The 13905-nt window shown below is 33.2% G+C and overlaps 1 protein-coding gene across 1 annotated transcript in view; it reads left to right on the top strand.

Annotated features, from left to right (window-relative positions):
- Window positions 1–13207, top strand: part of LOC129800669 (nephrin) — a 276455-nt gene extending 263248 nt beyond the window's left edge. The window contains exons 15-16 of the mRNA XM_055845284.1: window positions 5537–5655; window positions 11466–13207. Coding sequence (XP_055701259.1) covers window positions 5537–5655; window positions 11466–11855 — 509 coding nt within the window. The 3' untranslated portion in view covers window positions 11856–13207. The remainder of the gene's footprint in view (window positions 1–5536; window positions 5656–11465) is intronic.
- The last annotated feature ends 698 nt before the right edge of the window (window positions 13208–13905 follow it).

A 13905-nucleotide genomic window follows, 5' to 3' on the forward strand; every position in this document is an offset into this window, starting at 1 on the left:
TTATAGTGAGAAGTGCGACTGATGTTAATCACTTGCCCGGGTTATTGACCATCGATCGGAGGTGAAAAGCGAAAATACAGGAGACCTGTCTAATTAATTAGATTCCTTGGGTCACTAATTAACGATAATTCAAGTGTCGATAATTTATTCTTGCTTCTGTACAATGTTAATGTATACTTATTGGACTAGATGATTAATTGAAATAAAATTAATGTTTTCGATGCATATTTAATTGGAAAAGCAAGCACGAAGAAAAGTCGAAATATTCTTGCAATGTTATTGTCGTAAACCCCGTAAACAATATTTATTTTGTCAAAAAAAAAAGCTCAAGAGGAGAATGACCTGTCTTTAAATGTAACAACCTTTTAATATTTCAATTTTTCTTTTATTCTTCAAGGGAAAAATTCTATTTGGTTAATTAAAGTTAAGAGAAAATAGTGTAAGTCGTAATGGGGCTCACCTAAATAAAATTATAACTTGTAGAGGGAAATTGGAAAACTGAAGGTGCCACCCAATTATCACTTCATGAGAGTAAACCGTCCACGGCGACTGATACTCACTCATTGAAGACTGAGGACAGTTACCTAACCGTAAGAGCCCCAAAGCAACCTTTCAAAACCCATATGGATGGTAAGGGTTGCGCGTGTCAAATTAATAAAAGATTAGGATTGGTTAATAAATATAGTCAATAAAGAATAAAGGATTAGGATACGACAGTGGCCGTCGACTGGGTTGACATGTATCGAATACGCCGTACGCTTCACAATAGTTAATAATATTAAGAGTTATAACTATAGTTTATAGAATAAAATTTTCGCCTTGGGAAATAAAAGAATTATTGTAATATTTAAAGGTTGCCACATTCAAAGGCAGGACATTTTATCCTTTAACTACGGTATGAAGTTATAATAAAATACTACGGTTTTATAATAGAATTTATACTTAATCAACAGTCCATTGAGTGATTACTAGTCTGTAATCAATTTATTTTAGTTGATAAAATATCACAAAGTCTGTCCAAAATAGACTAAAATCAAATTGAATTGAATTTTTAAATAGAATTTAATCGCCAGTTCATTTTACCATTTATTATGATAGATTAAATTAAGGTTCTCTGAATTAACAAATATCCATTTCAAAAATAATAATATAGGTGGCACAACATTCCATGACGGAACAAGGCCTTCCCGCAAGGGGATTTCTAGACGTACATTATTATTTTTATAGCCATTAAAAGTATAAAAAAAATAATAATAAAAAAATAAAAATAAAGAAACACTATGAAGAGTAATATTTGATGCCTGATTATAAATTTAAACATATTTGAAGAGAAATTTAATAGGAATAATTGATTTTTTATGCAACATATCTCTTATAATAACTCTTTGTGGGAGAAATATTGGCATATTTCTTATTAATTGTAATAATGCTGGTACAACATCTTACAAAGAGATGGGCCTTATGCCCTAGACACACTTACGACTTAAGTCGAGAGACGACTTAGTGGAAAATGATAGAAATGTAGTTTGACGATTATTTCTAATATAATTACGCTAAGCCGTCTCTCAGCTAATCCTCAGATCTGTCGACGCCCTTACTGGATTCGAAATTAAAATATAAAATAAATAAATAAATATATAAAATTTGATTATTAAATAAATTGAATTGAATTTAATTGATTTACTAGAGATGTATTATTATTATTATTGTTATACAGGGATGGGTTGTCGATCCCATTGTTCCCAATTGACAAGCAAGTTTAGTGTGACAAACACAACATTGTCTATATTCGCAACGATCTACTTATAATCTATATCTAGCGAAGAGATTTTCTTCCAAAAAGTCTAATGTGCTGGACACACCTACGGCTTAAGACGAGAGACGGCTTAACGTAATTGTAATCAAAATAATAAAATTAGACTACATTCCCATTAGTTTCGCATTAAGACTCTTCTCGATTTAAGCCGTAAGTCTGTCTATGGCATAAGATCTTACTTTTTCTTAACGATTTTTGGCTTCAAGTTAAAGGCTTGGTTATGACTGTTATGGCAAAGTAAATATGTCAGCCTTCCTAAAATTTACATTGTCAAGACCGCTTTAAGCTACTTAAAAAACAAAGTCGATATCCTTAGACGCCTGAACTCTAAATCTAGGATAATGTCACAGAATCGCAAGCAAAATCCACTCTATTATTTTTCATAAAATGTCAAATTCAAAAAATCATCCCTCAACTATGCTCACCGTGGGACTGAAGGTCAACATATTATGTATATACATTTAGCTCACTCAAAAGCGAAAGCTTTTTCCAATTTCTGTTTCGGGCAGTAAGGATGTAAAGATAGAAAAGCATATCCTCACCCACATGTCTATATCTAATCAATCCCTAGTGCTCCCTTTTTTTCCAAAAATGATCTCTGAAGATCTTACCATCATCTCGTCATCTTCATCATGATTATTCCTATTGTCCATATTGGCAAAAATTGTTTCAATTCATCTCTTTATGTTTTTTCCACTGAATAAATACTTCCTATTCAATGATATTATTTTTCTACACCCACGCGAAAAATGAAACATTCTCATGGCAAAAAGGAGAAAATCTATTTAGGACAAAAAAAAAGGAGAAGAAAACTCATTTCTCTTTTGGAGAAGAGAGAAAACCTAGAGGCACAGAGGAAGAAAATGACATCGCATCATTGAATTTTCAAGTCCTATTTCTCGGTTCAATTAAAACTTTCTGTGGAGAACTTATTTATACATCCTTTTTTCGCTTACACCACGCGTTTTCACACATTTTGGGGATTTTCTCGAAAATTTTCAACCATTTTCTTTCACATGCCAAACGAAAAACTGGACGATGACTTGAGAAAAGTGAGAAGCATTTGAAAAGTATTTGCGATGGTAAAATCACCGAAGAAAGTTTAAGTAGCATTTTGTGAAATAAAAAGAAAGTTGCGAAATTAGTTTTAAAATCAGAAAAACTCTATTGTTGAGAAAAAGACAAAATGGAACTAAATCGTTTTTATGCTATCCATAGACCAAGGATCTTAATTACTTAACCTAAGAAAAAACATTAAAAGAAAATAAATCAAATTGAATAATTGTAAAAAAAAAATAATTTAAAAAAGGGGTGGCAAAGCGGCTCAGGCTTTGCGAAGTGCTCGAACTTGTGACTTAGATGCTATACCTCAAAAGTACTTTTGCATATTTTACCATTTACCGGTTCTCAACCGCTTGAACCGTTTCATAAATAACTCAAAAGGTTCCACAAAATAGTTTTAGGAGTAATAAAATGGATTTTCAGACGAAAAAATATTTATCGCTTCTCAACAGGTTTATGACCGGTTCAAAACTGATTTGAACCCAATTAAAAATCATCCAAAACGTTGCCCAAAATGCCTTAGGAGTAATGTAATTGAATTTCGGATTAACTGGACATAAAAAAACTCGAAAATTTAAATTTTCAAAAAACTTTTTGTCAAAATACTGTCAAAAAGGCAATTTTTGCAAAACTTGTTTTTAGTTTTTGGCTAGATAAACAAATCAAAAAAATCTTCAAAATGTTTATTAAAATAACAGAAGTTATGTATAGGCCTTTAAACTTTTCAACTTTGAACCCATATAAGGTAAAGTACCCTTACTGGACCGGGTTCCTCTATTCGACCGGTGGGTCAATTTTTGAATATTTGATGGTGAATTTCATCAATTTCTATGAATTTGTCACTGATTCGTATTATTTAAAGAATAATTGACCTATTAATGTTAGATTATACACAAAATATTATAGCAAATATAATTAAATTGAATAAATAAATCTACCGGTCGAATAGAGGAACCGGTCGAATAAAGGGTACTTTACCTTAGGATAATTTGGCAAAAATCGGGCAGAGTTGAAAGTCAAACACGCAGAAAGTCGGACTATGAAGGACCGTGCTAATAACAGGTCCCGGTCAAAACCCAGAAAACTAAATTCCGAAACCCAAAATCCCGGAAGCCAAAATGCAGAGCCTAAATTCCGAATTCTATAAAAGTGTAAATTATTCCACACATTATCCTCCGTATAATTACATCCCTTTCAGAATTTTAAACAATCGAGATTTTGACTTTCGGGATTTTGGCTGCCACTGATATTAGTGAGATTTGTGATGTGCAAAATATTAAAGTAACGAAATTCGAAAATATAATTTAAAAAACGGTAATAGTTTTAACTATTTAAACGGTAAATGTCTTTAACTTTTATTTTACAATACAAAATAATAAAATCTGTTGAAATAACTAGGAAAAAATCAAAATATACCTAAAAGTTGATTATTTGTGCTCCTTGCTATTTATTAAAAATAAATAGAAAAATCGATGAGAAAGTGTTATCAGTGTTGGCTAAATAATATTCTTTAGAAGATTAGATGTTGGAAAATTATGTTCAGGAAATTGAACTTTAAAAAACTTTATTTAACGCGAAATGTGTTCCAACTTTTGATTCCTTTTAATTGAACATCATTAAAAAAAACTCCTTATAAATGAACGAAACAAATCATTAAATATAGTGCAAAATTAATCATCGAATTCTCATAATAAATACTTCAACCAATTTTCCAAAGAATTTTCATGACATGGAAATGTTAAACATAAAAATCTGCATCATAAGATAAAGGTAATTTCTATGTTAATAAAGTCAGCTGTTACCATTCAACTCAGAAGTGAGAAAATTACAAAAAATTCACTTGTTGGTAAAGTTACTCAAATTGCAAACCACTAAAAGTCGTGTTTTGTGTTGAATTCGTATAATTTCCATATGCAAATATTAAGAAAATTCTGATCTGCTGCAAACCAGATACTGTATATAGTTGAATTAGTTGAGAAGCTTTCGAGAGTGAAACGTGGTTAATGGATGGGGCAAGTGGTACCAGAGGTTATATACCAACCCCGACGCTCGTTCCAGATCACTTCTGGAGGCGCAGTGTGAGGGGTTGGTGGAGTATTGCAGAAAAATAAACAGCTTCAGGGTGGATGATTGTTTTCTCACAATGGCATAAACAGTGGCATGAGATTAATGGAGGAATGTGCTTCTCTTGCTTACTTTACATTTGAAATTATATTTTTGTTGCGATGTAAACATAAATGATTATCAAATAGAAGGAATGGGAAGACAAACAGGTACTGGATACATTTATCAATCCAAGAGCCAAGAAAGAATTTTTAGTAGATTTAAATATCAATTGTATCACCCAGTATCGTATAAGGATTTCAGCGATTTACTTTATTTCATATCTAAAATTGTTTTTGACAATGTTTCAAACGTCTTTATCGTCTTAAAAGTCAATTTTCACTCTTATGCTCCTACACAAAAAAAAATGTTTCATCAAAATTATTTCCTAAGAAATTCCATTGAAATTTTATTAAGTACTTATATAAAAAAAATATTTCTACTATCCCTATTTTGAAAAGCTTCCTCCTATAATGTTCCGCATTGTGCTATCATGATGAAACTCCTCTTTGGCAAATGAAATTCAATATTAAATTTATTGGTGAATTTTCACAGATCCCGACTACAAATTGAAATCAGCTGCCCAAACTCCAGCCGCGCACCATAATTCACGCTCAAATGATCCTGAAGTGGTTGGCAGAATGGTGGATGATAGGAAAACATATTTAACAACGGTACGTAATCAGCAATCCGCCTTCTCTCTCACCTAGATTAAGTCCCTCTGCAGTGCATGAAGAAGCAAATTGAATACCCATTGAGAGACTCTCACAGTAGTAACGCTATCATAACACACACTGAACTTTTGCCACTAAGCTTATTTTCCCTGCAAATGAAAGCTCTCAGCTGTACTAAAGGAAGGCTTCGACTATGAGATGACTCTTTCTATATAACGCATTCATGTGAAGAGAAAAAAACTATTAGAATATATTGTATTAAAGGAAAATTGAAAGAGAAATTGCACGCAAAAGGAAATTTAATCTTTTTGTGCGTACACTTTTTTTAATTTCTTTTTTTTTAAACTCGCGTGTACTGTGAAAAAAAAGGGTGGCAAAGCGTCCCAGGCTTTGCGTAATGCTCGAACTCGTAACTTAGATGCTATACCTCAAAAGTATTTTCGGCTCATTTACCGTTCACCGGTACTTAACCGATTTGAATCGATTCATAAATCACTCAATAGATTCCACAAAATAGTTTAAAGAGTAATAAAAATTATATTCGAACAAAAATTACTTATCGGTAAATAACCAGTTCATTACCGGTTCACAACCGATTTGAACAGATTTATAAATCACTCAAAATATTTCCCAAAATACACTTCAGGAGTAATTTAATTGAATTTCGTATAAAAATTAGTTATCGGTTATGAACTGGTTCATTACCGTTATGATCGATTATGTATATTCAATCGATGATGAATTATCGGTTATGAACAGGTTCATTACCGGTTCAAACCCGATTGGAACTAGTTCAGTTTTATAGGTAATTCCAAGGCCTTTCCAACGACCGAAAATATGACCCCATTCGCTTGATAAATGCGCTCTCTAGAGCCTTTTTAACTTTTGCCCTTGAAATACCCTTATTAGGAATGATTCAATGGTATTTTCGTCTAAGAACGAAATGTTCACCTGGGTCATCTCTAAAACTTATTAAAAAAACATGATTTTTGAGGGGAAGGGGAGGGGTGGGGGGAAAATGAGGGGCATGTTAATGATCCTTGGGTCGAATTATGGGGGGTCCCCCGAAGGTCCCAAGTCGATATCTGTTACCGTTTGGCCTCTAGAGCTGATAACAGCCGGACGAGCAGACAGGCAGACGGACAGACGGACAAACAACGTGCTCTCCGGGGGGTGGAAGGTGCAAATTTTGGGGGGTGAAAAATCGAGGGATTATAATACTGCTCTCTCCGTGGAGTTCGAACAGTAAAACTCAAATTTACAAGCTTAACCTGACGAAACTAGTTATATTCAATTCGGTAATTCTCTGGTTATAAATTTAGCCATGGACACCATTTATCTCGTACAACACACCAATTATCCTTTATCCAAGACGCTTCTCCTTTTCTAAACTGTGGATCAAAATTATTCCCCCCATATACAAACAGAAATAAATTTATTTAAATTCAATTTATTCTACTTTATTTAATGCGAGGTTCCGGTGGCCGCCAATTTATTATGACCAACCTCATGAGCGAAAAGACTAAAACCCCGAATCTTTTATCATGCGATAAATCGATTGCTACATATAATTGTAATACTAATCGGAATATATAATTATAATAATTCTTCTTTTTTTTTGAAATCTTAAGAAAAATACACATTAATATTATTTTATTTAACGGGTCATTTTGGCTATTTTGTGCCTTATTCAGTTTACAATGTAAATGTGCAATATATTATATATACCTTCAATCCCTTGCACCGGGCCGGACTCGAAATCAATTGTGACAGTCGAGCTAGGGGTCTCACTGCCTAAAAGCCGAACTCTCTTACCAATTACACAATGAGGCCCCTAATATTTCAATATTTACCACTTTTCTGAATAATTCCCGTGGTCTGCAAACCAAACGGTTAGGCATACCAGCTTTAATGGTGCTATTCCATGAAAAATGAAAAAGGGAAATCTTTCTCCTGAACATGTGTTCTAGCACTACTCTTCTCAAGTGTTTCTACAATACTGACTTCTTTTATGTTGGTTTATGTCACGGCTATTTGATGGTTTTACAAGATTTGGGGAAAATAGTCGTGACAGGAACCAACATAAAGAAAAGTCGATTATCCAGGAGCACTTTTTAAATAAAAAAGCTCATTTTTCATTGGAATATCACTATAAGTTACCAGGAACCCGCCCCCCCTCTCCAGCCTTCCATAAATCGACATTGCAAAAGGCATTTTAATCGAGCTTACACACGGGAACTTCATCAGTTCACACGGGAACTGATGAAGGAAAAAAGCTTTTTTCCATAGTATACTTTTTTTTAACCGGTCTGCAAATTTATCAAGTGCCTATGTAAGTTTATATGAAAATATATAACACTATTGCAGTTTTGTGACCTTATTTAGTAAAACGCACACACAATTTGCATAAACCATGCTTGCACTGCGTGTAAATTTGCAACGTTTTTGCGGTGAAGGATTATGGGATGCTTTTTGCCGATGGCGATGGAACCATTTGCCAACATTATTGGCAAGTGTTTTGGGCAAGGTTGGGTTCCCACATGCAAGTTTCCAGTATCGAAATTTGCCATTTTCTCTGCTCCATCTACAAACCATTCCCAACTGGTTAGTGTGGGCACTTGCGCGGAAAAATTAGAGCTTTTTAACAATTTTTAATTAAATTGGAGACTATAATATGCAAAACTTCGATAAAATGCAATTTAAGGAAATTATTTTAAATGAAATAAATTTTATTTTTAAGTATACGAATTCACCCTAGATTGCAATTTTTCACTCAAGTGGGAATTATCACACGAATATAAAGAGAATAGTCATCGATCTGAAATATCAATTATAGCAATTTACCACAATGCAAAATTACTCATTTGGAAACCATAAGATTTAATTAATGGCACACAGCCAAGATAAATCGTATAGTTTTCGGTTATAATCTTGATAATAATTTTCATAGAACTATTCTCATAATTCTGCTGAATTCATCTCGTGGATCTATTTTCCAAACTTTCAATTTCTCACATCGCTTTAATGCAGATAGAAAATCTATAATTTATTAAAGTTATAAAAATCTCATGATCAAACTTAGATGAAATTTTGGAATAAAGTTTTGCGGAAGATTGATGTTAGTTTTCAAAACCAAACGGTAACAGTTCGTTCTTAAAGTTTTCATTATTAATCCAACATAGGTGCAAAATATGAGGAGGACCCGGGGCAAAATGTGTCAAAATGGATATTTTATTATCTCACAAACTCACTAAATATCTAAAAGATTTATAATTAAAACTTATTTGAAAATTATAGCACTATACAACTTTGCCATGGACCATTAACACTTAAGAGAAATAATTTTTCAAAATTTTTATCTTGAATAATACCGGATTTTTGGTTTGTCAATTTTGTTTCACATTTCTCGATGTTGCACAGAATATTTAATCTGCTTAACGGTTTTGTGAACAGTTACAATAGGGATATTTCGTTCCCACCTGAAATCAAAATTTGCATTCCTATCTTCCGCAAACGTATTGCTCATGTCCATACCTGTCCTACTTCTCATTCAAATTTAAATTGGGTTTCGCGTGACGATTAAGAGAAGAATCTCAGCTAATAGTGCAAAATATATTTTAAAAAAAAATTATTTATTGAAATTTTCCTCATCCAAAAGTTTAGTCATAGCCATTATGGTTAAGTATCGAACTCACGAATATGCTACCAAATATCTCTTGATTTATTGATTATTTTATTATTTCATTGCTGAGAAAATTTGACCGAGTTTCAAAAATTACCCTTTAGTAGATTTGGTTCGATAATAAACCCATACGGCACTGTTCAAATAAATATTAAAAACATAAATTTGTAAAGCAAATAATCAAATTTGAACAGAATCTTTTAGAATTTTAATAGCAGTCATACTTTCATTCACGTTTTTGTGAAAGGAAAATAAAAAGGTTCTAGTCTTGCAACTATCTTAGATGATAATGGCTCCAGCTCACCTTTTAGATCAGGAAAATTTCACTCTAATTTTGAGTGCAAAAAAGTGGGACAAATGCAGAACGTTTTAGAAAAACTTGGATCTTGAAAGTAAACTTTTTATTTCCCGAAACTTGATCTCATTGATATATATCAAGGTGGTCAAGGTCAAACCCATTTTTAATTTTTACTGAACAAATTCAATTGGTTTTTTGTTTTCCCGGAAAAACATCCCAGGCTTTGCGATGTTCTCGAATTCGTGACTTAGATGATAGACCTCAAAAGGACTTTCACAGCTGATTTGAACCTATTTATAAATCGCTCAATACATTGACCAAATTACCTTATGAGTAATATAATTGAATTTCGGATAAAAATTAGTTATCGGTTATGAACCGGCTCATTACCGATCCATAACTGAGTGAAATTGGCTCAAGCTTGTCAGAAATTTCAAGCCATTTCCATCCAGCCCAAATATGATACATAACGGTTGAGAAACGCGCTCTTTAAAGTCTTTTAAACTTTAACCTTGAAAAACCGTTATTAGTAATAATTCAACGAATTCAACTGTATTTTTGTATAAGGACAAAATGTCCGCTTGTGTAATTTCTAAAACTCACCAAAAAATGAAAAAAAAATCACAACGCGTTTTCGAAAAAACTTGGTTTTGGTGGGGAAGAAAAAGAGTGGAAGAAAATGAGGGAAATGTTAATGGAATGGTCTCAGAGTTAACTTATGAGGGGGGAGGTCCTCCGAAGGTCCCTAGTCTCTATTTCTAACCGTTTGGGCTATAGGCGAGGTAACGGTCGGACACACAGACGGACAAACAGCGTAATGTCAACAAACTCGAAACTTCAGATTTGCGATCCCTTAGGAGTAAGGAGTCGCAATATATAAGCATAATATTATATATAAATCAAAATCGAGGGATTACATATATTTATAAGTAATCTAGAGAGAGAGTCTATAAAATAAATCTTTTGAAAAATTAAACTTCAAATAAACAATAAAAATCAAAGCGCTAAGTGGTAGATATTTCAAGTGCCCCGGGTGCGATCTCCCATTTCTTCCTGGCGTTTTCCTGGCGTAGAACTAGCTATCCCATCCCAGAAGTTAAAATAATAGTAATAAATTAATGTGTAAAAAATATCGCTTGAAATAGGTGTAGATCGGGGCTATTTTGAATTGTGGGGCTACATTGATACACGATTTAGGGCAGAATCACATTGCATTGACAGGAAAATGCTCACCGTATTGCGTTAATTTACGCATTTTCATTGCAATTCTTACGCAAATTCTCGATTACCGTATTACCTTATCTCATTATCGATAGCACTATATATGAAAATTGAAGATATAAAACGAAAATGCGATAAACGATGAGCAAAAAAAACTGTACGATTAATTTCTCGTACAGTTTTCTTTGCTCACCGTTTATCTAATTTTCGTTTTATTTCTTCAATTTTCTTATATTATTTTCACCTAGTGCCACCGAGTATGAGATAAGGTAATACGGTAATGGAAATTTTGCGTAAGAATTGCAATGAAAATTCGTAAATTAACGAAATACGGTGAGGCTACGGAGAGCATTTTATTGTCAATGTGATTCTGCCCTTATTCGTATATTTCTAAAGGAAATTGGGCCACAGTTATTTTATTTAGTTCCACAATTGTTTTGTGGAGTTAAATTAAACTACGTTAAAACTTAGTTTCTTTTACAAATGATAAGAAAATCGTATATCAATGTAACCCCACCACCACCTCGCCGTATGGTTTAGAATTTATTTATATATGCTATCGTAAATATTAAGTACAGCATTAAAATAATTTGTACTTTCTTCTTACAGCAAGATGAGCTCCACTATGCGGAGCTATCCTTGGCCGTTTCGAAGCACATAGAGAGCTCCGGCGGCAGCACAGGAGGTGGAGGGCCACCGCCTGGTCTTCTGTGTTCAGGGAGTAGTAAACAACTTCAGTCGGGACCAACGGTTGTTCCCTCCACGCAGGATCCTAACCAGAAAAAGCCACCTGCGTACAACTACTTCGACGAACCCACCATTTATGCTCAAATCGACCATAATTACAAAGTGCCGGCGAATGTAGTTATGCCGCCGGCAACTTCTCCATCGTCCACCGCCGCAGTAGCGCCAACGTCGTATCCGGCGAAGCCCTTTCTGCGCGAAATCGTCACGATGCGGACGCCGTTGGTGTTTACGCAACAGGAAAGTTGCGTCTAATACCGTCGCGTCGAGTGGCGCACACCTCCACCCGAAAAAATTAGGAGAAACAATTTCTATTCTTCACCTAACTGCAAAATGTACATTTTTTGGCGCAACATGCCTAGAATAATTTTACTCTAAAACAAAAAAAAAAGAACTATAATATCTTTAAGGCACTGGAGTCTCCGCACAAGAGACCTAATAAAAAAGACTCTGTAAAAAGTTCTTTCATATCCTTGAGAAAGAAGAACGTGAAATCAACAGAGAAAAATCCTTGAGAAATTCTGTTCAATCAAAATAATGGTGTTGAATGTTGTTTTCTCATTGTACTGAAGAAATATTTTTTACTCTGTCTATTATTACAACGATTAGGGGCAAAAACAATGTATTATGGAGTACGTACATTTTACTTATGTTTTGTAAACATTGATTTGAACGTGACCTAGTGAAATTGGTGGAATTAAATTTAGCTCCATCTCTTACAGATCTGTTAATTCCATGTTTACAGAATCAAAGTAATTGTGATGTACTCTGTAAGTTTTGAAAATGCGACAACTACTTTTCATATCATCTAATTCCTTCCATATAAATAATAATATTTATTTTTCATTAATCACTTCAAATGGTAAATTATTGCATAAGGTTTCACTCATTCAACATTTAGCAAATTTCTATGTAATGTTCTTGGATGGTTAGGAAGGAAGATAAATCGCAGCAATAAAGTTTGAAATGTTATTACCATTCTCCAAAAGAAAACAGTCAACAAAAGTGATCCTCCTAAGTTGGTGACCATTGCAATGATTCTGTTATTGTTTTTCAAATTGATTTCAATTTAATAAATATTAAACAATGCTTTAATGTTTTCCATTATACATTTCATTTTAAATATTAAAAATTAATCGGATATTGACTGGAATTAAATCGTAAATCATATTATAAGGAATTATTTCAACATTAAATTAAACATCCTTTTATAGTTTAATACTGAAAAATCACATTTTATTGTATATATTATATACTAAATTGCATTTTTGGGGACATAATTGATTGTTACATAAAATCAAATATAAATTTAGAAAGGACCGTTATATATTCATAGGTTTGCTAACTAATTGCTAGAGACTATGACTTTCTTTGGCTGTTCTTATCATTGCCTCAGCCTGTGCGAAAGTTAAAACTTACTGCCAATTTCCATAACGATTCACATCTTCTATGCGTAACTTTGCATTCATTCAATTCAAGAAACCGATTTATTAAGGACCAAATACTCAGGTTGTTGTACTACCACTCTTTTAGTCACATTTCTCCTTACGCACAAGGCATCAACTTTAATTGATTTACTTTTAATTTCGGTGTGTTTAGAATGGTTGCAAATCGGATAGTATTGAAATGGAATCTCCTATTTTTTTTTAATGAAAACCTTTACTTTGATATAATTTAGCTCCATAAACTAATTTTGAAGGTTGATTTTATTATGATAAGGAAAAGTTCTTTTAAAAAAAAAGTGAGGGAAAATAGAAAGAAAACGTGTGAAGATACTGTTTTAGGGGGTAACCGAAGACCGGAACCTGAAATCTTTTACCGATTAAGGTGAAAAAACGCATGGTATAGGGGAGACTGGAGCAAAAAGTCACAAAACGGATATTTTATTTTTTTACAAGCTACTCGAGCGCTTCAAAAATTTCTAATTACCGCAGTTTTATGGGAAATTTACCGCTATACAACTTTGTGAAAGTAATTTTCCTCTATTTTCTAAGGAAATACGTTTATCGAGCCGATTTCTAAAAGGTAATTTTGCGACTATTCTCAAAAATGCTGGGGCAAATAGTACCAGACATTGGGTATTATCATATTTTGATTCGCTTCATTACGGGCTTCCGTAAATTTGAAAAAATACCTAGAGGACATATTATCATAGAAATTTTATTTATCTACACCTTTGTAAAACACCGTTTTCTCTGAGGAAAAGTGAGAAAACGAGAAAAGCGTTTTTCAAGCTATTTAAAAAAAAAACATACACACAAAAGACTGCATATCGTTTGGCCAATGCAAACAACAAGCGGCAAGA

The sequence above is a fragment of the Phlebotomus papatasi genome, chromosome 1 (genome assembly GCF_024763615.1).
Source record: "Phlebotomus papatasi isolate M1 chromosome 1, Ppap_2.1, whole genome shotgun sequence".
NCBI classification, from domain to species: Eukaryota; Metazoa; Arthropoda; class Insecta; order Diptera; family Psychodidae; genus Phlebotomus; species Phlebotomus papatasi.